The 27,420-nt window shown below is 38.3% G+C and overlaps 2 protein-coding genes across 4 annotated transcripts; both read right to left on the reverse strand.

Annotated features, from left to right (window-relative positions):
• Nucleotides 1–101: 101 nt before the first annotated feature.
• On the reverse strand, nt 102–18,325 carry tmem184a (transmembrane protein 184a). 2 transcript variants are annotated; one of them, XM_034142831.1, is made up of 9 exons: nt 17,926–18,325; nt 17,475–17,687; nt 13,465–13,630; nt 12,627–12,717; nt 9,700–9,775; nt 5,356–5,447; nt 3,787–3,956; nt 3,503–3,700; nt 102–1,346 (listed from the first exon to the last, which is right to left on the reverse strand). In XM_034142831.1, exons 2-9 carry the CDS (start codon nt 17,685–17,687, stop codon nt 1,117–1,119), a joined length of 1,236 nt encoding a protein of 411 aa, XP_033998722.1. In that variant the 5' UTR covers nt 17,926–18,325; the 3' UTR covers nt 102–1,116. The 2 variants fall into 2 exon arrangements, with proteins under 2 accessions (XP_033998722.1, XP_033998721.1); XM_034142830.1 differs by having other exon boundaries at nt 102–1,349.
• A 628-nt stretch (nt 18,326–18,953) lies between these two features.
• Nucleotides 18,954–21,983, reverse strand: psmg3 (proteasome (prosome, macropain) assembly chaperone 3). 2 transcript variants are annotated; one of them, XM_034142336.1, is made up of 3 exons: nt 21,848–21,983; nt 20,676–20,904; nt 18,954–19,533 (listed from the first exon to the last, which is right to left on the reverse strand). In XM_034142336.1, the coding sequence occupies exons 2-3, from the start codon at nt 20,892–20,894 to the stop codon at nt 19,381–19,383; spliced, it is 372 nt and encodes a 123-aa protein (XP_033998227.1). In that variant the 5' UTR covers nt 20,895–20,904; nt 21,848–21,983; the 3' UTR covers nt 18,954–19,380. The 2 variants fall into 2 exon arrangements, with proteins under 2 accessions (XP_033998227.1, XP_033998228.1); XM_034142337.1 differs by having other exon boundaries at nt 21,663–21,982.
• Between the last annotated feature and the right edge of the window lie 5,437 nt (nt 21,984–27,420).

Raw genomic sequence — 27,420 nt, forward strand, 5'->3', positions numbered from 1 at the left:
TGTACTTAGAAAGCTATGTCCCCCATGTGGTGTGGACACAGATGATAGCATTTTTAAAAAGGAAAACAAAAGTTGAAGAATAAACTACGTTTTTTTTTTAAAAAGCAAACAGAATTGGGTTTGGCCTGACTACGCCTGAACTACACACTTTAAATACGATAACATCTTCCCCAAACAAGTTTTGTTTTCTTACACAAATACCATAATTTACAGCAATTCAATTCTGGCCATATTTAAAAATCTCTGAAACATGATTAGTTATGTGAACACATCAAACATAAAAAAAAGCATTGTACAATAGTGCAGAAGCTGCAAAACAACTGATTGCTAGCGTCTGTTGAACGGCTGACTAGTTGCACTGAATTAAACTCTTTAGCATGCTGGGAAAATGAATGAGAAGAATACAACTCCCACTTTGTAGGAGACAGGTTTATCCAATTTGTCCATGCTACGGTAGATACAAAGGATCGCAAAGTGCCTTAGTCTGCAGTTTGAAGTGCCTGCTCCAAAACGAATGTGTCGGCGAACAAATCTTTCCATTTGTCAGGAAACCATGCAGGGGGATGCTCAGTAAATACTTCAAACAAGCAGATGCGAGAGACGGTCCATAAAGTGTCATTCCCAGCCATGGCTGCCTCCCTGCTTCCCTCCTGCAGTCACATATTAATCATCCCCTCTTTGAAAGTGACATGAACCAGAGGGAGCGCCCTTCAGACGGCCACAGAGCCAGCACTGACATAATGAAGGAAACAGAATCAGAGGCACTGCTCAGCATCCAGCAGCTTGATTTAAAGGAATTGCATTGCTCCAGATGTCTCCGATACAGTGAGGGTGACATGTCACTGTCCTGTGATTATTACTGTTCAGATGGAGACAGCTCAGTGTCCCTGGTCATTGAGCCATCACTTATAAAAACTATTAATTTCTTCCTCTTGGTGCTTAAATGATTAATTAACATCAGGACAGAAGCAATGCGTCCATCTTAAATAATGGGATGATAAAAATGAAACACCTGGATTGTATCCAGTTCTATGCATTTATGGGATACAGTTTTCCCCAGGGGGTTAACGATAAGGCAGCAAGGACACAAACAACTCAATCATGCTGGAAAGATGGCTAGAACTCGTCATCAGAGGTAATCAGCATGATTTTGTCTGACTTGCGGGTGCTCTTGTTGCCTGCGGCCACTTTTCCGTTGGCGCTGGGCTGGACCACCTCCTGCGTGGACTGCTGGGTGTACTGCTGGTAGGCTGGGGAGAAGTTGTGGATCGCGTCCTGCACCATGTCTCCTGGGTTCATGGTCTCCTTCAGACCGCTGGAGATGCTGTGCATGGGTGGGTGGTTTTCTGCTATTGGAACAAGGACATAGGGAGATAAATGATTAGACAATAATGAACTCGTAAAAGCAGTCATTTGAGGGTAACTTCCTGGAGTCTCTTCTAGTTGTGTTGCTTCCAGCCAAGAAATCGACTAGCATTCTAAAACACATTGGAAAGGATAAGGGAAGTTAGCCCGACAAGCTAACCTCAAAAGCATTAATTTGATCAAAAGAATTTCCTACTAGTTCCTAATTTGATTGTGGACCACTTGATTTATGGTAGTCTTGCTAACGCAGGTGAAAAGAGAATGACTCATTTCTAACTCGGCAGTGGAGACAATTCCATTAAAATTAATTAATCTGAATACAAATAAGAGGGTGTGATCTTTTGAAGACTAAAAAGCTAGCTATGAAAGAAATGCTGACATTTTGTGGCATCTCATTGGTCTCATTTTATGTGAAAGTGTACATAACACTTAGTCTTTTTGTTCATTCTATAGTCACATTTTTTTTTAACACAAGTTCCCAGGACCCAGGGTGTAATCTTCATGTTGCTCTTTTAGAATCAACTTACTATTCATATACAACTGAAATGCAGCAAAAAAGGTTCTATATTTTTGATAGGGTTAAATCGCTAATAACATGCTAAATTAATTTGCCAATAAATTATGCCTACCTATTTAATTGGTAGGATAAACCACATCTGTGAAACGTAATAGCAGTATTTTTGTCAATATTGAGTAAAAAGAAAATACTCTAAATAGGCAGAATATATTTCTTTCATCACGGCTTTTCCAAAGGCTTCAGACTAGAAAAACATTTCACGGCCACCCTTCCACTGACGGCCCCTTAGCACCCAGCTGCGAGCCAGGTGGAATTCACCTTACAACTAAAAGGGTTTTCAAGGGGGGAAAAAATCAAGGCAGAGATATCCACAGTCTTCTGTTTCAGGGTCACTGGCAGTGCCGTGTGGATCGGCTTATGGATGTGGCAAAGAGGAGGGCAGGAGGGCGAAGATTGGGCAGGTGGGGGGGGGCTCTACAAGGCAATTAGAAACGGTCTGCTGAGTCTCTCCTTACTGCAGCAACCTACAGTGTACACAACACTGAGGGAGAGGAATGGCAGACCAGAGGAGCGGCAGACCAGAGGAGTGGCAGTCACACACGTCAACACTGGAGGTGGGTGTGCACCAGCAGAACTACATTGTTTGGAGACTTAATGATGTGAATCACATAGGAACCGACAGGCTGGTGGAAAAACATACGTTGTATTCAGCTGTCAAATACTTAAGAGGAGTATTGGGTTTCTTTCCATATTGGAAGGAATAACAGGTATAGGATGAAAAATAAACATTTCATTGTATTACCTTCTGCGAGTTCAAAAATAAATAAATAAATGGTAATATCAAATGGATACAGTAATGTTTCAGTTTTATCACCACCTCCAGCGTTTCTGAATGATCAGCAGCTCACGGGAACAGAGGGTTTCCTCCAGTATAGCAGAAAAAAAATTGGCAAAATGATTGATATCGCTGCGGAAGGCTTTTCACATGGTTCCCATTTGTCTTTGAGTTGAAAGCAGCGCTGACGTCAAAGAGGTGCTGCTCGCTCGCTGATAGTTACCGTTCTGTATTCCTCGTCATCTTCCTCTACATTGTTTTACTATCAACTGCTGTCTGAGCCACCGGTTACAATGTGTGCCGATGAAAGCGCCCGCACACTGCCAGCCTGACTGCACTGCTGATCAGCGTGTCATTTCATTCAGAAGAAAAAAAGTAAAAAATGTGTACATATAGACATTGCAGCTTGTGTTAAAAAGGCCGATTGAATATGGAATCTAACTTTAAAAGCCAGTGTGAACTAAATGGCTGAAAAAGGCACATAGTTTATTGTTACACATACAAGTCCGGTTGTGTCTTTTCTCTGAGGGGGAGAAGGGATATGTCAACATATATTTTATTGCTTTCATATTTGTTTGACAACCAGTGACTTTATTGTCGAGACAGAATTGAAAGGGGTCTGGCCTGATTACGCCTGAACTACACATATTAAATACGTTCAAATCTTCCCAAATTAAAATCCAAACAGGTTTTCTTTTACACAAATAGAACACAAACACCACAATTGACAGCAATTAAATTCTGGCCATATTTCATAATCTCTGGGGATGACATGAGCAGCTCACCTGGCACTTCATTCTTTTTCTCCTGGTACACGGTGCAGGTGAAGGCATATTTGAGGGCAATGGCAGCAAAGAACATCTCAATGCAGATGATGAAGTTCTGCCATCCTGCTGCCACGGTGCCCGCGCCGACCTCATGTCCATCGATGAAGAGTGCGTTGGGAATGACCCCCCAGCGCTCCAGGATGGCGAGGACCATTCCTACAAAAGCAGCAACACTTTCATCAGCAATTTATACTTTTTATGTTCCGGGTTCTGATACCAAAAAAGTAGTTAGGTGAGCTTACCTTGCCAGAATGACAAGAAGATGACAGATTTGATGGTGAGGAACTTCAGCACCGGTTCGAACGGCCTGAGCAGGTCACTTGTTGCGAAAAAGAAGATGAAGAGGGCGTAGAGAGACAGGCTGACGGAGAAGTTGTAGATGATTGTGATATACAGGTATCCTCCATTTATGCTGCAAAGACACAAAAAGTGACACATTTGGTACATTTACAACAAGATGACATTGTTCCATCTGTGATCATATGGAAAGCCTGCTCAAATCAAATCTCCTATTGTTTTTGACAGCGATGATTTATTCATATCTTGAATCCATTTATTACTTTTTTTGCTGAAAAGACTGTCAGCCTAAATTTGATGACATTTCCAGCCATATTGCAAGAACAGCTGGAAATGCAGCCTGTTTTGTTCCCTTCTTTAAAAGAGTCAATAAAGCCTGTGTGCCCATGTCCTTCTTATTTCAGAATGCATTTGATAAACAGGCAGACTTGTCTTTATTTCAAAGTCAGTCCGCCTTTCTACCTTCTTTGCATTCAAGAGAGCCTCTCTGAGGCCTCAGCTGTGACTATACTAATTACTCCCACCCAGTATAGAGCGCATGGTTGGCTGAGAGCGTATAAGTAAACAATCTGTGAATCATCATGGTCTTGCAACAGAGCGTAGAGAAAGACACGAAAAAGAGACACTTCTGCTTGCTAATTTTGCTGTTGAAGTATATTGAGAAATAAGGAGCACGGGTTTAATCGTGTCTATCTTTTAGCTCAACAATAAGAGGGTAATGATAGAAAGCTGATTGGAAATGTCGGTCTCGAGCCCTTGTTGAACTCTCTGCTTTTTCTGAGTACTTTCAACATTTTTGTCACAGCTGAATCCTTAGAATGAAACGGCGCTGAGAGGCTGAGAAAAGCACCTGAAATAAGTCTGAATAATGAAATAATGGGCTGCATATTTGAAAGCTTTTGATTGCACACTAAAGACACATTTGTTACATGTATTACCCTCTCCACATTCTGTTAAGACCCTTTATTGGCTCATCTGGTGGGACTGGAAAAGCTCTAAAATTAAGTTTGTCTGCAATTTCCCCCCCGTCTTTGTATCCCATCCAAAGTACGAGATTAAACAATACATCTCTTATAATACTGTGATCCACTGAGTGCAGCACACCATACGAATTAAGGGTCTTCATTCCAGGACACTTATTACATTTGGGGGAAACTTATGAAGAAGTATAAATTCTTTAGTTCAAAATACATTTATAAAAACTTGAATTATTGGCAATACCAACAATTCCCAAATGCTTTTGATAAGGATTAGGAGGGGACACAGCTGGGAAGACATGCAGTAAAGTATCTGCCCACTCTCACAGGACAGTTAAAACCCTGCTGCACTTACCGTATGAAATGAAACCATTTTGTCTTAACATCTTCACTGTGCCTACTGTGACGCCGTGCAATAATGATCTCCATTTGCAAACCATTTCCATGTGCACATGAATGGTATGTATGCCTGCTGGCAAGTACATGGTATGTGTAAGGTACATAAAGAATGAAATGGAAAGAGAGACGCTTGCTTACTTAAAATCTCCATCGTGGTATTTGCCATAAGCCTGCAGAACGATGGTGATGACGGCCATGATGGGTTTGACAACGCAGAACTGGAGAGTCGCCTGGAGAACACATTAGAATCAGAGTGAGAACCAAAACAAGCAAGGATGCCAGGAAAGTGTAAGAGGATGAGGAGGGATGTCAGAATCTTTTTGTACATTGAATTCGCTGTAAAACTCACAGACAACAAGCATAGCTCATAGATATATATTGTTTCTTTAATGCAAAGTGTAAAAACCTCAATTTGGTGTTTGACAGTTTCTTGGCCGGGAAAGATCTTGTGCATAATTCTTCATAAAAGAGCAAATTATGTTTTTAAGCTTTGGTTTTTAGTGCAGGATAAACAAACACAAATATACCAGGTGATAATTGATCTTTAGAGGAGCTGGAAGATGGATTTTGGACAGAGCTTGGCTAGTCATTTCTCCCCAGTTTCCTTTCCTGTCTTTGAGCTAAGCTACTGTAAGCTACTTAAATAAGCTAAGCTAACTGTCTGCTGGCAGTAGCCTTACATTCAACGGGGAGAAAAGAAGTGGTATCAATAATCCAAACAAAGCAAATTGGCATATAACTGATGACATAATAAATGAAGACATAAATTACCTTTGATCAAATACAAAAATACAATGCATGCTTTGTTAGACTTGTTTTTCATTCAGGTCCAGAAAGCAAAGCGTCTGACACTGATGTCTTCATGCTGATAGCGACTGGCTGGAGAATGCAGTGGAGGTGTAGACCTGCATACAATATAAGACTGGAGGACAGGTGTCCTCTTTGTTGTGTATTGAAGCCTGAACCAACCAATTTGACAGAGGCTGCTCTAAACTCCCATCAGTGCTGCAGCACTTGAAAGCAACAAACCAGCAGTGTTCAACTTGATAAGCCAGGGGGGAGGCTTTTTAGAAGGGCCAGAGTGGGTGGTGGGCTTGACAGGATGACATCAATAATCATTTAGATTACTGATTTGCTTTGAGAATATTCAGAATGACAGCGTGGCACTAGAACATAGGGAAAGCAAACACTGTCAGCACTAAAAGCTTCAAAGCCAATCATTTAGCATACCTCCTGCCATGCTTAATATTCAGAACACAACACACGTTAATAATGCTAGTGCCATGGTTTCTGCTCAGATGATTATTATTATTTTTTTTTTTTTAAATAGCACCCATGCATAAAGACTCTACATGATACACTTTAATACAGAACTACATGTGTGTGTCAGTGTTAAATGTAAGATAAGAGCACATGTTAAAACATTCTACATACGTGGATACCATTTCTATTGCTGATACATCAGAGGGCTATGTGAATTTAGAAAACCGTGCACATCTGTTATACTCACTACATTTGGCATGTTTCTGTGAGCAACCTGCCTGCGTTTTCTATTACATTAATTGATAATGTCTTGTGGAGATGTCACAGCTTGAAATGACCCCGAAGCATTTTTCTTTCAGCAATAATTTTTTTATCACAAGAGTTCCCTGCAATAGTTCACGGATGGCAGCTATCGAAGGAACTCGTTTTTAAATTTCTCCTGAGTCCCATTTCACAGAAGCACCTCTCTACCTCGTGTATTTCAACATAGATGCTCCATTCGTTCCTTCTAAATTGATAACTTTAATTACCAAAACTATGTATCGGACTATAAAGCCATTGTTTTATTGTCATGTTGTCTCACCCTTTTCTCCTGGCATCTGTGGTGCTGTATTCTCTTGGATATTTAATTTGTTCAAGGTAACTCTCAGAGGCTTTTCTGATAAAACCTCTGCCTGACACTGCATAACTAACTGCATAACTAATCAAATATGAATTGCAATCATGATTTAGGTCAGTTAAATGAACGTGATTGACTGCAATGGTTTCAGGACTGTTTTGTCCCAGTGGCTTCAAAGACTTTCATTGCATCATTTTACTTAAACTTTTCATTATAGGTACTTAACTTAATTTAATATGATGCAACTGTCACAACCTAATTTCCCCCGGGGATTATTATAGTATTTTGGATCGATTTATTGAATATTGACGTTTAAAATACGTGCTAAAGGAGTAATATTGAACAGAAAGCAGATGGGCAAAACTAAATATTGACTACATGTAGATGAAGAGGAACTGGGTTGTTATTGTGCAGCCCTGACTGATTTTTTGTATCAACTGCTTGTGTTTTCTTGCTGCTGTTCTTCCGTTTAAGGAGAAAAAAAACTAACTTTAATACAAACACCACGGCTTAGTGATTACATTTGGGCAGGGAAAGTTTGTAGGAAAAAGACATGTATCAAGGATATTGTGCTTGCGTAAAGCCATGAGTTGAACAGCATTGACATTTGTCAGATAAAAGTCTATTATTTTTTAGCACTCTTTCCCATTGTACTTTAACAGCTCAACAGATGCCTAGGGTCCAAATAGTTCCATTTTCGCCAGTTTCAGCTAAATAAGACCCTAAAGTGTCCTACAATATGATAAGGGACTCAAACTGAAGAAAAAAGTTTGGGATGCAAGAGCAGCTTATCCTCTAACCTTATCTCCAAGAACCACAATTACTCTAGGCAGCTTTTCCATATCAGTGATTAATTTGTCACCCCGCCTTTAAAATCGCACACTAAGTTGTGCAAAGAATTTCAATGTTTACCCCCACCTCCCCCCAAAATGGATCAAAGCCTTTTAAGAATTGTGCTCTGTGAGGGTGCCATGTGAACGTTTTAGTTTTTGACTTTGAGGTTTTCACTCAAAGACAACCACAAGATGTGTTTCCCAAGTGTATGATCAATACAACTGATCGAGAAGTCCAGTAAAGAATAAATTAGAATGTCCCAAAGCAGTTTCATTACTTTGAATCCAGTGAGTCAGTTGCTCCGAGGGATTGGCCTGCTTAACAGAGTTTAATATTTTCTGAAAAGTTCGATATATTGATTTCTGACATTTTCGTTCATGAATGTTAATGAGGTTGACCCATTTTGAAGGATGAGAATAAATTATTGCTAAGACCTTGAGTCCAACACTTTCATTGCACCAACACCCAATGAATGGACTCTGATGATCTTTAATTGTCTGCTTGCTAAGAAAAATGATTTAACTACGATTCCTTTTAGATAATAGGCAACTGTGGTTGTGAGGTAGTGTGGTTGTCTACCGATTGGAATGTTGAGAGTTTCATCACAGCCCCTGCAGTCAACATGTCCTTGGGCAAGAACTTAAAGGGGCCCTATGATGCTCATTTTCAGGTTCATATTTGTGTTTTGGGCCTCCACTCTGACATGTTTACATTCATGTTCAAAAAGCTCTTTATTTTTCTCATACTGCCTGTGCTGCAGCACCTCTTTTCCCCCTCAGTCTGAAACCAGAGCCCAGTCTACTCTGATTAGCTTGCCAGCTCTGTTATGATTGGTCAATAGCTTAGAGATATCCTGCCCCTACCCCATCACGTACAATATGTTGGAGCGCTAACCAATAGAAGCGCAAGTGTTATGTAGTGATGTCACTCTGTCGCATAAGTAAACAAAAGTCCAATGGATGCATTCAGGCAGTGTGTGGGACAGAAACTCCCTCTGGAGGGAACTTTGGGATTGTAGCCTTTACAGACCATTTACATGCACAAAAACCAATATAACACACAACAACAGGAAAGGGAAAACCCATAAAAGCATAATAGGGCCCCTTTAACCCCAAGTTGCCTTCGATTGGACGGCCAACAGTGTGTAAATGTGTGTGAATGTTTATTTCCTTGAGCAGGTGGCACATTAGATGGCAGCCTCTGCCTCTTTATGATGGTGTTAATGGGTAAATGCTGACTTGTATACAGCATATAAAAGTGCTTTGAGGGGTCATAAAGACTGAAAAAACGCTATATAAATGCAGTCCATTTACCATTCAGTTGTCACCATCTTGCATGCTTTAGTTGCAAAACACTTCACGTAGGATTACTGTGAAAGCCCATTGAGTGTTTATCAATTTCTGCATAATAAAAAAAACCTCCCTATCATCATGTGTTTTGTTTTCAAGACATAACTCATAGTTTCAGTTTTGATCAGCATTAGACTGAGAGCCTGTGAAGCATCCCAATACACTGAGAGAGCTGTGCTGGCAGCTCATATCGTCTTTTGCCGTTTATCATCAAACTGTGGTCAATTGCTTTAGTTTCCTTTTTCTTTTTTTACACCAGTTGACGTTATCCTCTGAAAAGCTCACAGCCAATTAGATCAGCTGTCATTTCAAGGTAGTCAGGAGATCTGGCAGAGTAGTTTTCTTTTTGCAATGTTTGCAAACTATTTCTGTGGTTTTAGGAACACCTCTATAGATAAGGTGAAGATGAAATCTCACCTGTTTGCAGAATCTCAAAAAGCCGATGGAGTAGCTTATTCCACCGAGGCAGCAGGTACCATACAGACAACTGGACCTGGGAACACAACAGCAAACAATTATTTAGTGATGACAACACAAACACCAAATACTTAGCATGTGATAAAAGAAGCAAGCTAAACTAAAGTTTTCAGAGTAAAATAGGAACAAATACAACAGCCATACAATAAACAGCTGGTTAAATGTTCAGGTTTTTTTTACATTATAGCTTATAACCAAAGATTGACAAGTCAATCAATCAACGATGATTAATCGATGACCATTTTTTCAATCAATGAAACGCCTGAGTCCAAAATAAGGAAAGACTTTTGCTACGTCCAGCTTCTCAACTGTCTTGAGGATTTGTGGTCCTTTTTGGTTTATGTAACTGCCAACTGATTTTTGACTGTCTGACTGACAACGCAGGAACATTTCAAAATGTCACCTAGGGCTCAGAGGAACTTTGATGGGTAGTTTTTAGTATCAAGAAAATTAATTGGCAGATCAATCAATAATGCAAATTGTTGGTTTCTGCCCTAGTTGACATTACTGCTTAACTGGGATGTATTTTGGCCAACACAAAACAACATAAAAGGTATAGCGTAAAACTTTTAAAAACAGTTTTGTAAAATAATTACCCAACTGAGACTATATTGTTGATGCAAATCTGCCTACCTGTCAAAACCCAAATGGGAGATATTCCTAGCTATATTTAAAAAGAATCATGTAAACCTAAGCCGCTAACACCATAACGTGTGCAGGTATTACACATATAATACATTTGAAAAATCTATTTATATACAAATATTGCCTTTATACATCAATTGTCAATAAAATAACACTTGCACAATAGGTCAGGCAGTAATGTGAGACAGTGGATTTGAAGACTTCATGGTATTAAGGTGTCTTTAGTAAATACACACATTAGTACTGGCCTAATCAACAACAACAAACAAACAATACTGAGGATCGGGACACAAAAGGTAGATTTGACTTTTACTTGAAGAACCTCTAGTTTCAGTGAAAGTAGTAATTACATATTTTTATGTTTTGTATTTGCTCTTAGTCAGCAGTTTCGGGTTAAGGTGGCAGTTTTGGGGCTGGGGCGAATAACATAAGTAAACTGGTAAGGAAACTGGCTTTACTGTAGGAGTAAGCCTTGAGGCAGCAGACAGGAAGATTAGGTCTAAACTGAGCCTCGCCCGGGCCACTTCCTGCATGAGCAGCACGTCTGCGTCGCAGCACTGCGGCTCAGCTTCTAGAGATTCAAGGTGGAACCTATTTATTATTTATTAAACCTGTTATATTTTTGCTTGCCGTTCACAGCATAAACCATCAATAAAATGTTCATTTGACAGTATTTTCACATTATACCACAACATTACTATGGTTTACATGTGTGTGTATATATATATATATATATATATATATATATATATATATATATATATATATATATATATATATATATATCGGTAAATCGCACATACATAGCGCAGCATTCTTTTCTTAACTATTGTAGAAGTTGTGAAAAATATAGGCAAACAACTTCTATCTTACTGTGTTAGTGTGAAGGTAAAACATTGCTTGTGTTTAATCACAGACAGTCATGAATTATGTCCTTATTAAAAAGGAAGTGGTACACACTTCCTTTTTAAAATAAATGTCCTTTAGCAATTATATGTAATCCATTCGTTTGTCAACAAGGTTTTTATTCTGAAATATTAGCATTACACAGTATAGTGGAAAATGCAGTGACATGCAGAGTTCCATTAATTAATAAGAGTACCGGCTTTTATTTTTGAATGAATTTATATTATTTACAAATGAACACACACTACTTAACAGGCAAACTATATGTAGAAGTGGCAGCAGAAGCGCCGCTCCAGAGACGCTGGGAACAGAGCGCAGGTCAGCTGAGGCAGTTTGGCCCGGGCGTAATGTCTACGCGTCTTATTATTTCAACTCATCTGTCTTTTTCTTCTTTGTAGATAAGCTACTATTCAAAGTAAACAATCAAATGTATCGTCATCACTTGCAAATGAGAGCATATTCAGTCAAATTGAATTTGAGAAACAAATTGCCTGCCTACAGAGCGAAAGTGTTTTCTGCTCTCAGAACCTGAGGTGTATTATTAAAGCAGTTCAAACTTAATGCGGTTTATTAATGGGGACATGACATATTAAATGAAATCTAAAACTGCTATACAATTTTAATAAGAATTAGATTAGGCTTAAATGTTCTACTTAAATGGCGTGACCATGTTTGGTACATGCTAAAGCAACTAGCTTTTAAGCATGGTAACAGTGTATATACTTAATCTATGTGATTTTATTTATCTGCCATGGGGCTGATTAAAACCTACATAATTTTATGAAGCTGCAATATCATCCACAATATTGGATGTTATAGGAAATCCTAAAGGACGTGCAACATAGAGGCACTAAAGTCTCAAACAAGCCGTTGAATTTATGCCTCGTCTCCAGTTGCTGGTGTTGAGCAATGCCGCAATTTATCAAGGCCTTACATTAGTGTCTCCACTGTCTTAAGAACCTGGCAAAGAGCAGCTGCCCTGTGGCTGAGTCAGCCATAAAACAGCGCCTGTCTAAGGCTGCTCAAAAGCTCTGAGATAAGGGATAAGTGGCACAGATTAACAACGCACTTGTTTATTGCCTGCTCTTTCTCTATGGTGTTCAAACTAAATGCTAATTCAAGGGCAGCAAGATGCACTTTGCACCATTTGTGACTATAAAAGTGAGGTTAATTCATATTGTGGTTTGACCCAGTGAAGTTGAAGAGGAAGTGATACTTCGGTCAACTTGAAAAACATTTGAAACGTCAAACAAGTACCAAATAGAAGCAGTATGAGCTTGCATGCCTGAATGGAGAATTGGAATGAGAGCACTCACTCTATGGGCTTCCCTCGGATCTCTGACATGATTGCACTCTCTCCTCCCAGATACTCAAAGGACAGGCTCAGGAAATTGTAAATGACAAAAGCTGTAACAGAAAGAAAAGAGTCTTAAAACCCTGAACCACACATGATTTGGACTGTAGAAGAATTTCTCATCACCTTCAAGTATAAGCTTATTTGAAAAGGTCAAATCATTTTAGAGGAGAAAACTTCCACATGATAAAAAAATAATTAGTCCTACAGTTTGGAACAATAAATGTTTCCGTCCTTACATTAAGAAGCTTCCAAGGGTTCTGTGTCTTGGAAATCCCTTCCTAATCCTTTGTTGCTATTTAAAGAGGGATTAAATGGTGTCCAGTCAAGAGAAGGTTCATTATGTTATAGCCGTAGCTGCTGGTCCACTCTGCCTGCTTTCTGATGCGCTGCGCTATCAATCAGCCACAAAATTGGCCTGCAAACTGGAAACTAATCTCCTGAATAATGTATTTCCTACTTTTCTCAAATTACTTGTAATACATTTAGCAAGTGATTCACCTTTGCAATTGGTGAAGTGATTTAGTCTGAAAACTAACTTCCAATTCAAATACATGACAGTTGCAATGCAAAAAAAGGCATATTGAAAAGAACACTTTAGTTGTTTACTTCCAAACACTGAAACCAGTGCACTAAAAAGGATGCTCCTAAAATAACTCCACCTAGTAATTTAACACCTGGGAAAATGAGGTCTACCTACATAAGAACAATGACTGCTGTGGAAACTGGTTTGGTCAGTTCCTCGTCTTTCCTGCCATGTAAAAAGCATTTTAAAAAGGCAGAGTTGTTGTGATACTAACCTTCGTAGCAGTCTCGAATTGAATCAAAGTAGACATAATATTGGTCGTTGCTGATGAAAAGCAGGCTGAGCCAAGAATCGAAGGAATAAACTGGCACGATGAACAGGATGCGGATAATGTAGCGCTGCTCATTGGGGACACTGTAAGATCGGAGGTGTGTATAGATCTGAAATGAAAAACATACCATATGAAAAACATTAGTAACAAGAAAATGAAAACTTGTGGAATATAGTTATGGATTAAACAACTCATTGTTGATCATGAAGTACGAGATACTTTAAAATAGAAAATAGTCTAAATTGTTGCACCTGTAGCCCCAATGTTTCGCATTGACTCTGAAACACTTGATGTTTCAAGCACCAGAGAACCCATGGCATATTATCAACTATTTACCAGGATGATATTTATAGCTCTTTCCTTGTAAAGATCCGTCACTAATGAAACACGACAGCACGTTGTACTATAATAGATAGAGATCACGCAACTCTCATTTTAAAGGGGCCCTACTATGCTAATTTTAAGGTTTCATATTTGTATGTTGTGCCTCCACTGTGACATGTTTACATGCTTTAATGTTCAAAAAGCACCTCTTCCACACTGTCTGATACCAGAGCCCAGTCTGCTCCGATTGGTTATCTGGCCGGCTCTGTTGTGATTGGTCAACTGCTCAGAGATGTCCCGGCCCTTAGCCTATCACGTACAATGTATTGGAGCGCTAGCCAATAGAAGCGCGAGGGTTACATAGTGATGTCACTAAGTGACGGAAGTAAACAAAGGACTACATTTGAGTTTCCGGCAGAGAAACTCCCTCTTGCAGGAACTTTGGGATTGTAGCCTTTGCAGACCATTTACATGCACACAAACCTAAATAACACTCAACAGGAAAAGGAAAACCCAAAGAAGCACAATAGGGCCTCTTTAATGACCTTCCAAAACATTCCAGCTTTAAACCGACTGTTCACATTTACCTAATATTGCACAGCTTGAACTTCAAACACAGAAGCAGACAATATGATTAGTAAATATATATATTTTCACTGAGCTGATAAAAGGCCTTAACCTTTACCTTTCCCCTATACGGCCTCCATACAAAGTAAAGTGGTGCAGCTGACAGCATTTAACAGAATATGGCAGGGGATATGATTATAATTCTTCCCAATGACCTTTAGTTTCATAAACAAGGCGTATTTTTTAGACATGCCAAAACTAAGACCCGATATGACAGTTTAACACATGAGCCAAATCCAAATTATTATTTTTGTTATCATTAAAAGGAATGTTGAGTTAATTTAAGTGTTGGCTTATCCAATCTGATCCCAAGCAAACACAGCTCGTCATGATCTGGAGGTCAGTAGAGGGAGTTCAGTTTGCAACAGTGTAATTAAAGTACAGTTAAACTGCCTCTGAGTTAATGTGGGCAAATAGCTGCAGGTTGGCTAATCTCATCATTGTTAACAAATCAAAAGCCGAGCTGTCGCAACATAAGGGTGTGGGTGAACTGCCATAAACTAGAAACGTCTCTGATTCAACAGACAATAAAGAATAGAAAAACATCAAGACCTATAATATTGCACATTTAGTTCATCCTCAAATAAATTCAGTTGTGTCCGACTAATACTCACAGCTGCTCTTCAACTAAACACTCCGCATATTCAATTGGAAAATCTGTCAAATTGTTTTACCTGTATTAGTTTTCATGTGCAGATGATTACAGTCGTAAAGAAAGAGCTCTTAAAATGTAGCGCCCATTACAGACTGAAGCATATCAGGGAATATCATTGAGAAGCAGAGATCACTGGCAATTGTTTTCTAGTAAACTGATGACTCATTCTTTGTTAAGACCCCATTTAAAACAATTATAACGAGAGAAAAAAATGTTTTCATTTGAACAAGATGCTTATCATAAGCCGTTAGTTCACTAATTGAGCATGAGGGTCAAGCCAAGTAATAACACCATTCTCATTGCTGACTCCTATACCTCTGATGGGAAAGAAAACAAACATCGCTACCATATCCATGTGTTACCTCATCAAACTTTGAACCCATTACTGCAACAATTAGATCATTATTGGATGATTATATTGACAGACAATTAACAAGTCTAACAATCAACCGATTTCATTTCTGTCTATCCAAACATCGATTAAACTGTTGCAGTTCTTCATCTCATCTTTGGGCTAACTTTAATAGCTTTAATTAAAGAAGGGTAACATTCGTGGCTAGATCTAAAAACCTCCATTTGTAGGATGAAGCTAAACAACAACCAGAGTCTTTCTCTGTGCGACACATTCAGCTTGATTAAATGCCCGTTGGAGGGTGCACATTAAAGCCTGATTACTGCGAGGGTGGGGGTGTGATGCATTCGGCCATCTCTCCATGTGAAGTGAAGCAGACTGTGGACTGATGTCCTCCATTTGCCTGAATGCCAGAAAATCCTTCGTCCTTCCTGAATCTATATGCTGCTGCTGACCTGACAGTAATGCATAGATGTATGCTGCTAAATAATAGCTTCAAGCACAAGTAAAGCTCAGGCGTATTTCTGCCATAACAGTAGAGTCAGAGGAACCACGATTTGGAACACATAACCATCAGCAAAAGTGAGTGTACGTATTGGGACCAGATGTGAGAGACGCAGCCATACAGCACGGGATAAATTGAGTCTTCTGCTCTTAATCCCGAATGCTCCACGTTGCAAAGGGACCAATAAGCCCACGAAGAAAAAGTGAGGAACACTACACTGACTACCAGCCCGAGAAGCATCGGCGACTTCACAGCAAAGAGGATCTAAGGTCATTGTCTCTCGGTGTTTAGTATTCAGAACGTGAGTTTGGAAGTCTATAGCAATCCTCTAGAGCCAAGTCGGATGAAACACCACCAGCATTGCAACACCAGTCCTGCAGACCATTTTATTCTTCCCCTCGTGACAGACGGGGATGCATGTTGCCATCCTGCTCCATCTCCCTGCAGCACACTTGCTATTTATTTGTTCAATTAAAATGTCTTGTAGCAAGTGTTTGGCCAAACAAGTACTATATTAAAAAGATAGAAACCAATTTGCGAGATATTGAGTCACAAATCCCTACACAGGCATTGTTTTCAGACTCACAATAACATGATGATGCTTTGCGAGGCTGCTATGAAGATTATAAAAAAAGGGAACAAAACAATAACAACTCTTCCTTTAACTACTCAAAAAAACAAAACAGTTAGTATTAAACGTGTTCACATAAATATGATGCCTAAGGATGTCCAATGGATGCATATTCAACACAAGGGTTATCGACTAAAACTGTGAACTATTACAGCTACTCAACATTATAACCACAGCAAACAAGAAAACAACACCGTAATTCTTAATAAAGCTGTAAATGTTATCTCAATATCAATTGATTTCCCTGCTGATAATACACTGCACCCTACCGCATTCTCTCCGAATGATAAACCATAATGATAAGCTATCATCTGTGCACAGTGGGTAACTCGCGCTCACAAGAGGAAACACTCATTTACAGCAGCGTTGAAATAGTTTCTGGGCGAAGGTGGTCTTTGTTGAGCCATTTATTCTTCCAACCTTCCTTCCCCTTCACATGAAGACAGCTTGCTGAGGATTTATTGTCCTTAAAATCAGCTAAAATGTTTAATCTGATGGTCACTGTCAACTTTAAAGTAAGAAAACCTCCCCACAATGCAGTGGGGCAGTGAATGGATAATACCTGCCTGGAATACTTTATGACTAGATAAGCCACAGTGCGAGTATGAAAATAACCGGTGTGATCTGCCGAGACACTGAATTTACAACATTGTTTTGTAAGGTAGTATAACAAGCCTTTATGGATATAATAATTTGTTTCCGTCCTCTGGCAAGGGAGGTGTAATGTGTCACTCTGCACCTATCTCAGATGACATTTACATTACTGAGTGCGCAACGCTTTGAGCTGCATTACTCATAGTGTCATGTGGTGCACTGATTTAAATCAGCTATGGGTATTTAGAAATATTCACACACTCACCTGGTGGCATGTTATGAGCAAGGCAGACCACACAAATATCCCTGTGAGGGCCTGAGCTGCCAGTGTGTTCAGAAACATCTGGTGTTCTATGATTGTGCCATTGCTTGTTCGAATAATTGTCATATTGGAGACGTCTGGGAGGATTGGTGCATCAAGGTGAAGGATAGAATTATTCTCATTTGATGAATCCATCTCTTCCAATGAAATATTCATCTGAAAAAGAGAGAGAAACAAATAGAGGGTTTACAGGTCAAATGTAACAACACCCCCATGGGTTTGACTTAATAATGCCAAATTATTTCATGTCCCCTGCTGTGAACACAAAATAACTCGGTTTTTATAACCATACTAAAAAATAATGAGAAGAAAAAACACCACAGTAAAGGAAAGTGAAAGACTAGATGATCCGTATCTTGATATTAAACTTCTTAACCGTTAACAAACAGCTTACCTTGTCTCAGGAGGTAGGAAGCGGCTTTATCCTGTTTAGTCGATACTGTCCTCGAGGCCAATATTATAGGATCAACATGGAGAACAAACTCGCTTTTCAAAATAGCCAACCGACCTAATTTACTGCCATTTACAAGCGGCCCGTCGACTTTACCATCGACGGGTTCAACAGACTGGACTTCCTTGTTTGAAACAGGTGCAACACCGAGGTCGAAGTCCACGCATTCGGAGAGGAAAACTCCAACAAAACCTGTGACAGAAAACTCACAATACACTAGCCTGGTGCGTTCACTCCGTGTGAACAAAAGTTAGACTTTCAGTGTTAACGACGAGTATGTAATGTATCCTTCGGCGGCGTCTCGCTCAGAGCAGCAGAGATAAACAGGTTGGGCACAGGTGAACGGGTCACGTGTCCACAGCTCCACGAGTGACGTCACGTTGTCTTTATCTGAGAGAGATTACCTTTAGACTGGGAGATAAGAGAGTATCCTTTGTTTTTCGGTCGCCCGTATAACATTTTGACAAGACTTTCAATTTGACAACAAATGTACAAGTATTATTACCTATGTATTTAAATAATATAAAGGAGTTCAATGTTACAAAAGCAAATACAATATTAAAGAAGGTAGGGCCCTTAAAATCACACAAAAAGAATCCTAAGTATTAGAAATGTTATATGTACTTTTATTTATGAAATTTCACACAATACTGATAATGTTAAAGCAAAAATATATAACTGCTAATGTATCTGAAATAATGGTGCAATTCATTGATCAGTGTTTTTTTAGTGTAAATAGCTAGTAGAGAAAGCTTTTAAATCTGTTTAAAATGTCCCTACATTATTATTTGACTGAAATGTAACATCTCCCACAGCTATAATTGATGAAATAGATACGAAAGATTATAGAAGGCATTAGCCATTTCCTCAGTTTAATGTGAATATTTGTAATGTTTAAAGTACTTATGTGTTAAGGCTAAACTATCCTTTACACCAGATGAGTGCAAATGTTTTAAAGACTTACAAAAAGGTACATTTCAGAAGTGCCCTGTTTTATTTTTCAATAATAATGCAACAATTTCAAACATTTGCATTGAAAAAAACAAAGTATTACAAATCCAAAACAAACAGTAAGGTCAATACGCATTTCATACAATGATGAAAGTGGAGCTATCAGCTATCATTTTGCAAACACACTGTGAGCACAGTGGCTTGCAGAAATTCTTTCTATACAACCAAATAAACTCCGAAGACATTTTTCACTGTCTGAACAAATCAAAAAAGATCAGTTACTGAAATTGGATTCATACATTTCTCTGTTGCGGCATAAGCTATCACAGATTGGGATTCAGTAAGTATTACATTATTTTCAGTTTAAAAAGATGCATGAAAAATGTGACATTGGGGACATCCTGACTGTTTCGCCCAGTCTTCAGGCTTCATGTCCATTATGACTTTCTACCAGACTTGGCAACTTTTGATGATGTCTTTCATTTGTTTTATTGAATCTATGGAGGAATCCTTGAGCGCCAGTCCCAGTAAAACAGGCCTGTTGCCGGCTTCTTGTGACACAAAAGTGGCCAGGTTTTTGGCACAGACATGAGTAAGAGGCTGTAAAGAGAAGAAAAGAAATCAGGCATTAGATTATTACACACACAGAAATGCTGCAATATAACATGTTATTGTCAGAAGAAAATGAATGACAATCGTTGCATGTAAAAGGGCTTGAGAAACTGATGATAAAAAGATGAAATTACAGATATAGCACTTTCTTTGCAAACACATCTTTCCTTTTTTCTCCAGGTTTTATATATTTACATCAATAATCTTCTTTTATACTCAACAAACAAACCAGTTTTCATTGTTTTTAGATACGCTTTTTGGTATCAAAACGATACGTGTTTGTATGGTAAATAATTTTTAAATCTCTTCAGGTTTGTATTGAGGTATTAACTGACTTTTCAAACTGTGAACAAGTTGTCCAGGAAAAAAAAGAATTCACTTTTCCTAACACATTTTGTGCTGTTTCCATCGTGTATGTGGTAAATAGTTACATCTTGCCTTTACTGCCATGCTGTATTATTGATTGAGCTATATTTCCAAACACACTGAGAAAAGTAATTTATTTTTTTGAAGTTCTCCCAAAGTAAGAAGCGCTTGTACGTCTCACAATATGACTTACAATATGATTAGATTTTAATGAATCCCCTGATGTTATTGTAGCAGGTTATGTGTCTGCTGTGTAACGCAGTAAACTTCACAATAACAGAGATGTAGACTGGGCTGTTGACATAATGCTTAACCACATTACAGACACAATACTCCATCATTGTGTCTGTGTGTTTGCTTTTACACTGCATCCCTCCATGGCTCTAAAACCACACACATTATAAGAAGATGCAAGTATTATCTTTAATTTAAAGACTATAAGACTTAAAAAAACCTCTTGTACATCTTTTCAACTCGGAAAGCAAACATACTTACAATACATTTCTTTGTTGATTATTCATGTCTGGCACTAAACGTCAATAAGTAAATCACATGCTAAGGCAGAGCTGAAATGAATGTTCTTGTGCAAACTTTAGCAGGCCGCTGAACTGATAAAATTCCTTCCATTCCACCAGACCCATTCAGAACCAACCTTATCTGCCCTTTCACAGCATGAAATGAGTTATCCTGTCTGTGTGATGTCCTGTGAACAAGTCTTTAATGCACTGATACAATATTAATCTGAACAATTTCATCGAGCCTACCTCGTCTTTGCCCAGCAGTACTTTGGTGGAGAACGACGGGGTGCTGATGTCATTAGATCTGGAGTCAGGTGTGACAGATATCAATGTCCCCATTTTGCCGTACTGAGTAAGTACTACGAATATGTAATTACTGAACTCTGTACAGACGACCTGCGTTGAAATTCCATTTACTTCTTTCACCGTCTGTTTCGATTTGATGACCGGCTGAGCAGAAGACATTTTGGTGATCCTGGGGGAGAAAAAGAAACAAGGAATGGTTATATGTAGGGCAGCAGCTCAATATATTACAATTATTGATTATTCCACCTATTATTTTCTATGTTCTGAATGTATCTTATCAATACATTTGGCTATAAATTAGTAAGTATAATAGTTACATAATGGCCACAATTCCCCAAAGCTGCAAAATCCTAAATTGTATTATTTTATTATATATGATGAGGAAAATCTTGAAACTAAATGTATCATTTAATGTAATGTAATGTACAGCAAATGTTATTTTTGTGACATGTTTGCATGTAAAAGGAGTTGCTTTAACTACTGATAGACAAATCATATTACTTCTGGATAATCAACAAATATATTTGTTTTCTCCAACTTTGGAAGTAATGAAAATATACATACGTTATAACATGTTATTGGTTTAGGTGTGTTATATTACAACCTATAGTTAAATCTACAAACATTGCAGAGTCGCAAAGGATACCTCAAGCCAGATATCCCTGTTTTAATGTAAAGAGAGAATACTCTTTGTTGCATACTTTAGATAGGTCTATTAATACATAACCTCTGCAAATAAAACACATCACTTATTTGACAGATATGTAAAAATAACTTTCCCAAAATGACATACTATTCTTACTATACGTTATCTTATCTGGGAATTTAAATTAGGACAAGACAGGACATTGTAAGCAGCTAGGTACAGAAATAAAACGACAGAAGTATTTCAGAATCGTGTCCCCAAAAAAATCCACCTCCCATCACCTGCAGAGAAAACTGTAAGATCGATTGACGTCCTACTTTTTACTCTCCTGCGAGGAGTGAAAGGAAAGCTAGGTGATGCACAGGCTAATGTTAGCCAAACAGCTAATGTTATCTCCAGTTGTAGCCTTCACAGCTGCATAAGAATGAAGAGATTCTCAGCGTCTATGTTACACGAAGAGCCTCACCCTATTTCCTCGTCGGTGGAAAAAGTAAAGCTTCTTGTGAAATGAATCCCTTCACTTTCAGCAACTTTTGTAGTGCTATGTGATTCACCAAAAACAAACGTGCGCCGTTTGGTTGGGTTGAACGTAAGCTATCCTGCGTGATGACGTGCCTGACGTCACGTCTGACTTCCGGGTTAGTTTCTGCTCAATTTAAAACAAGTGAGAGGTTTTTATCTCCTTTTTTTCCTCTTTAAACATCAGTAGATTGTATCAGTCTTTCATCATCAAAAGCAGAAACAAGAATGTTGATGTTATAAATCGTGCCATAGTTGGAGCTGATTATAATGTCAGTATTCACCAACTTAAGCTTCTATGAGGCTTTTGGTTGGTTAGGACTGGTCAGAGCCGTATAATAGAATATGGCGCTGGGACTGGTGTATTAATCATGCTGATAGCAATAATAGTTTCACCTAAATATAACTTGTCTTGGATTTTATTAATTTTAAAGGTTTTGTTAAAGTTATTTTTGAAACACTTTTCCTAGATCTAGATGTATACAAAGGCTTTGGTGGTGTGCAGCATCACCATGTATATCACACAAAGGATATTAATTGAAAGCAAATCATAGGTAAAAAGGCACGTTTAGAATATTAAAAAAGTTTGACGTACTGTAATTGTTAGTTTGATACCTTTTCGCTTCTTAAAATCACAGAAAAAACTGTTACCGTTAATATTAAGATGATGATTTATTTTGAAAGTCCTGCACACAAATTGAATACATTGAACCTGCAGCGGATTGGGTTAATACTTTCTCAGAACAAAATCTATCATGAGGGTTTGTGTCGGAAAAAAGGACAGGAAAATGATCCCTGAAGTTATTTTTCACAATCGTTTTCTGTCCTTGGCATTGTCCTCAAAATAAATACTACTTTTTGGTAAACCACAAAAATACAGTAATACAAACTTTTAAAGTGTTCAAGGTTCAAGAAGTTTTCACAACGCCTAAATATACTAATTGTGCACAGCTAATGTCCCAAAAAACACTATGATGCAGTGAGGATGATTCAAGTTAACTTTCAATAAAGTATTTATCAAGAGTGAATTTTATAAAGTTTCAAATTAGGCTGATTCTCTGCCCTGGAACATTTCAATCAATATTAAGCAACAGAAACAACTCTGCCAAAGCAAGAAACCACAGAGGCAAGATGTTTTTTAATTAACTTTCAATGGAGCTTTCATTTTAGGAGCAGATAAAGTCTTGTTTTTCATTCATTTTTGTTTATAATTTACCATTAGCAGAGATATTTATTAAATATTAGCACTTTCACCCCAGGCTGAATGAACCCTCTCAATGAGATAGATGTAAAATCTCCATGGCTCTATGGCGTTGGAAACAATAGATGGATAGGTCAGGAGAAGCTTTTCCTGACAGCTTTTATCTGGTGATGCACACTCTTATGATTGACAAATGAAATGGAAGTATTACGTTTTCAGCATGTGTGTTGAAAACCAACTGAAACACTCTTTTTAAGCCCAGCAGTGGTGTTTACCTGATTTGAACTCCATTCAGATCCTATATGTAAGCAATGTAAGGACAGGTTTTTAAGGACTTTTGGCTACACATTAGCCAACTACAGCTGTCACATCTGCATGTACAGGCAGAGGAAAGATGAGCTGTAGAGGAATTTTCACTGTTAGCAAAAGTGCTTGCATGACATTTATTTCAGGTGGATGTGAGGCTCCACTGAAGTCTGCGAGTGCTGCATCAGGCTGTTCCAAAAGAAGCCATCCCTATGAACATGACACACTCACAATGTCAAATAGAGCCGGCTCAGCAGAATTGCTATGCACTCTGAGTAGGCAGCAGTAGGTATGAAATTGGTTGGACTGCTCCCTATACTCTCCTGGCTGACCATCAGTGTCCTTGACCGATCATTTTGATCTAACAAAACTGTGATGCAAATATCAATAGAAAATATTTGAGCACTGCTTGTGTTATGTTCTGTCACGTTGGTTAGTATGCATGTTTATGGGAACAAGCAATGCTCAAAAAAGGGTTTAAAGGCCACAGCAAGGGGTAGTGAAAAAAACGATTAATATAAGCTATGTGATTATAATATCCGAATCATGTTGACATGTATTAGGGAGAATGGTGGTCTTGTGTTGTTGCACCTGTTCATGTTTACCTGTGTTAGCAAAGTTGTTGACTGGTTAGTTTTGATAATTCATAAGTAATGTGATCATAACAAAATCATGGGTAACTTTACCGTATTTACTATGGCAGTAGATAAGTGCTAAATCATAATTAAAACAATTATAATTTCATTACACTATGTCTTGCAATTAATATGCATTACTATCACACGAGAGATGTAATTCCATTTTTTTAATTCTCCACAATACACAAACAGCACGTCCCCTTGACACTTTTAAACATCATAATTCAATAAATACAAGAACAGTCTAATAAAACTATGACACGTTCATGAATGTTTTTTCCATATCAGTTCTCGTGGCACTTGTTATTTATTGACGTCATGTCTGTGTATGGCATGTAAACTCAGACAGGGGTTGTGAAGCTGGGTCTAACATGTTGTGTACATTTCCCCCCCAATTCATTTTCAACATAGTTGATTTTGGTAAAGCACTGACACATTCACAAATGCCAGCTGCTATTAAAAAAATGCAAAAATAGCTCATATCAAGTTGATCCGGTGGATCATAAGTAGGTTTTATGAAAGAAAATGTGTAACAAGTTTCAATTTTATCATTCCACGTAACAATTCTTTGTGAATAACTAAGGACTTGTTTTGCATAATGAATCACAATACACTCACACTAATGATTATAGTGGTTATTCAGGGCTCCAAGGGTCCTTGAGCTGTTTCCAGTAACAATGAGGAGTAGGTATTCATTATAATGTGATTCATATGAAAAAGTTCTGGAATAATTGTAAGCCCTTGTACTTTTTGGCTTACTACCTAACTCATTCCCCACTCATCTGCCATGTTATAGAAGCGTAAAGCTACAGTATATTTACATTAGCTCATCATCCAGTTTTTTTCTGTAACTGCATTTTCTTGTGCAACCCAGTATTTTACAATGTCACTAAATTAACATTGAACATGCATTGGAGGACCTACAGAATTGTTGGATTAACATCAAAGGAGGGCAGGAGTTTAATTTCCATAGTTGGCTATATAAATAGATTTGTAATCATCAACATGCACTTTGGATGACAGTTTGACATATCAAATGTTAAAACCAGATGCCCCTTTAAACTGTCTTGAAGGACTGTGAGAGATGTTGTTTAATTAGCTTTCTTTGGGCAATTCAAAATGTTACAAACACCAGCTGGATCCCAAAAAGTGTTGGCGTCACCCAAAAAATAATAATTGTCGACTGTCACACATTTCTATAAGACTTGATGGTGCTTAAGGGTCCTTAAACACATCCCATCTCTATGTGCATCACATACATACCCTCAGTGTCAAAATGTCATCCCAGAGGAAAATATCCTTTTTCCTGGATGAGGCAGCTCCCATCACCAGCCCCACATTTCTTCTTCACATTCAAATTGGCTGCATTTTTTTTTTTTCTCATCACGTAGCTCTGGTATGCACTGAATACATATCATGAAGACTCATTCTCTCTCTTAACACAATTTGAATAATAACCACCTTAATATAATGTTGTCAGACAACGTGGAATTGAAACATGATCCTCACACCTGCTTTGTAAAATCAGAGAGAGTCCCAGAGGTGGATAAGGGCAAAAAGGCAGATTCATGCCTCTCTAGATTCCTTAGTCACACATTGTCACACTCACTCACACATACACAAACAATTATTACCCTTGTGGCCACTAGAGTGCTGTGCTGTATTACAGATAAAGCTTTACCGTGACATTTGAAAGTTGCACTCATGCCACATCAGATTAACCCCTGGGGTGAGTTTCCATTAAGGTTTTTTTTTAAATGCAGGCACAGACAAACCCAAGGGGAAAACACGACCTGTTCAGAGCATTTAATAGAAAGCTTTGATTGACTGTGATTTACCCTTTCTGCCGGCAGACCAGCCATTCAATCGTTTTTGGTTTAGTGTTGTACGGTTTCTTCGAGTTTGGTTTATTTTGTCGGTTTCTGTTTGATAATTTAAAAAAGTCATTATGAATAACACAAATAAGCAGAAGATAATCTGTAAGGGTGTGGAATTTATTGCCAACCATACTTAACCAACAATGATTTCTTCACCAAAAGAGAATCACTTTCCACAAAAAAAGAGAAAACCCATCAGCCTTTTGCAATCACATGCTTCACCATTATCCCATCTACTTTCCATTTATTTTCAACCATTCAACAATAGAGGACATTAAGAACAAGCACATGTTGGGAAATACAAGACAATTCCTTCTCCAGAATCACCTACCATAACCCTTTTATTCCAGTATTTTGCACCATTAACGAGGTTAACAATTTGTTATGTTTCACATGTCAAAGGCAGCATGCTTCTATAGATTGTCTCCTGGCATGAATGCACTGTGACAGACAGAAAGCTGTGACTAAACTTTTAAAAGGAAAACAGAAATCACAGAGGCAGCAAAGACACTCTGATTTCAGCTCTTCAGTGTTCCAGAAATGCAAACATGACATCAAGAACGTCTTTCAGAGAGTAAAATGTTTTTGTTTCGGGACTCCATGCTCCTCAAATTTCACCGTAGACATGAGAACATAGGAGATACATAATCAAGAGAAACATATTTCTAACAGATGCATAACCACATTTATCATGGCTGATTTTGGGACAGTGTTTAGGATTTAGCGTAATCTAGAACTGTTGTTACAGTTTGCAACCAAATGAATATTCTTACAGTGCACTCAACAACAAGCAGCCGAGTGCAACACAGTGTTATCATCGTGGTCACTTTCAGGACTTAATCCTTACTGAGCATCACACTACTAAAGGAGCAACAGCATTCAGGCAGCAGCTGACTTCATTGCAATTGTACACAAACTTTACAGTGGCATTCATTCATTCATTCAAAAAAATGCCCCATCTAGAACCAGCGTTTGAATTTCAGTTCTGAGCCACTAAAGAAACATGGAGGTTCAACATAGCTGATCAAGATATTAAAATTCAATGTCTTTTTTTGGAGTACAAAGCGTAGTTGATGGCATGAAATGAAGTCCTAGGCTCTTCCAACAGTATACATTATATTTGTATGATATAATATGGTATGAATGACTCATTCCAAGATAAGGAAAATATGATTCTGAGTATAAGGTAAGCGGTGACATAGTTCTATTTCTGCTAATGGATCCTCTTATATACAGTACTACACTCTGGCCCTTTTAGTGCCGTCGCATTGTCCATCTGTAGCATGTTAGAAAGGACTCTCTTTCATTTTCTTTCCATGTCCTTGGATAAAGATCTTGTACATTATTTGTTATAGCAGTGGACTATGAACTTGAGAATGCACAACCCAATAGCCAGCTAGTAAAAGCTTCCCCCTGAAGTTGATGGTGAGACAGCCATTAATACCTTCTTTGGAAGAAATAAACAAAGCATGCTGAGGTCATCTTTTAATCCAACTAT

This window comes from Trematomus bernacchii, unplaced genomic scaffold (genome assembly GCF_902827165.1).
Source record: "Trematomus bernacchii unplaced genomic scaffold, fTreBer1.1, whole genome shotgun sequence".
NCBI classification, from domain to species: Eukaryota; Metazoa; Chordata; class Actinopteri; order Perciformes; family Nototheniidae; genus Trematomus; species Trematomus bernacchii.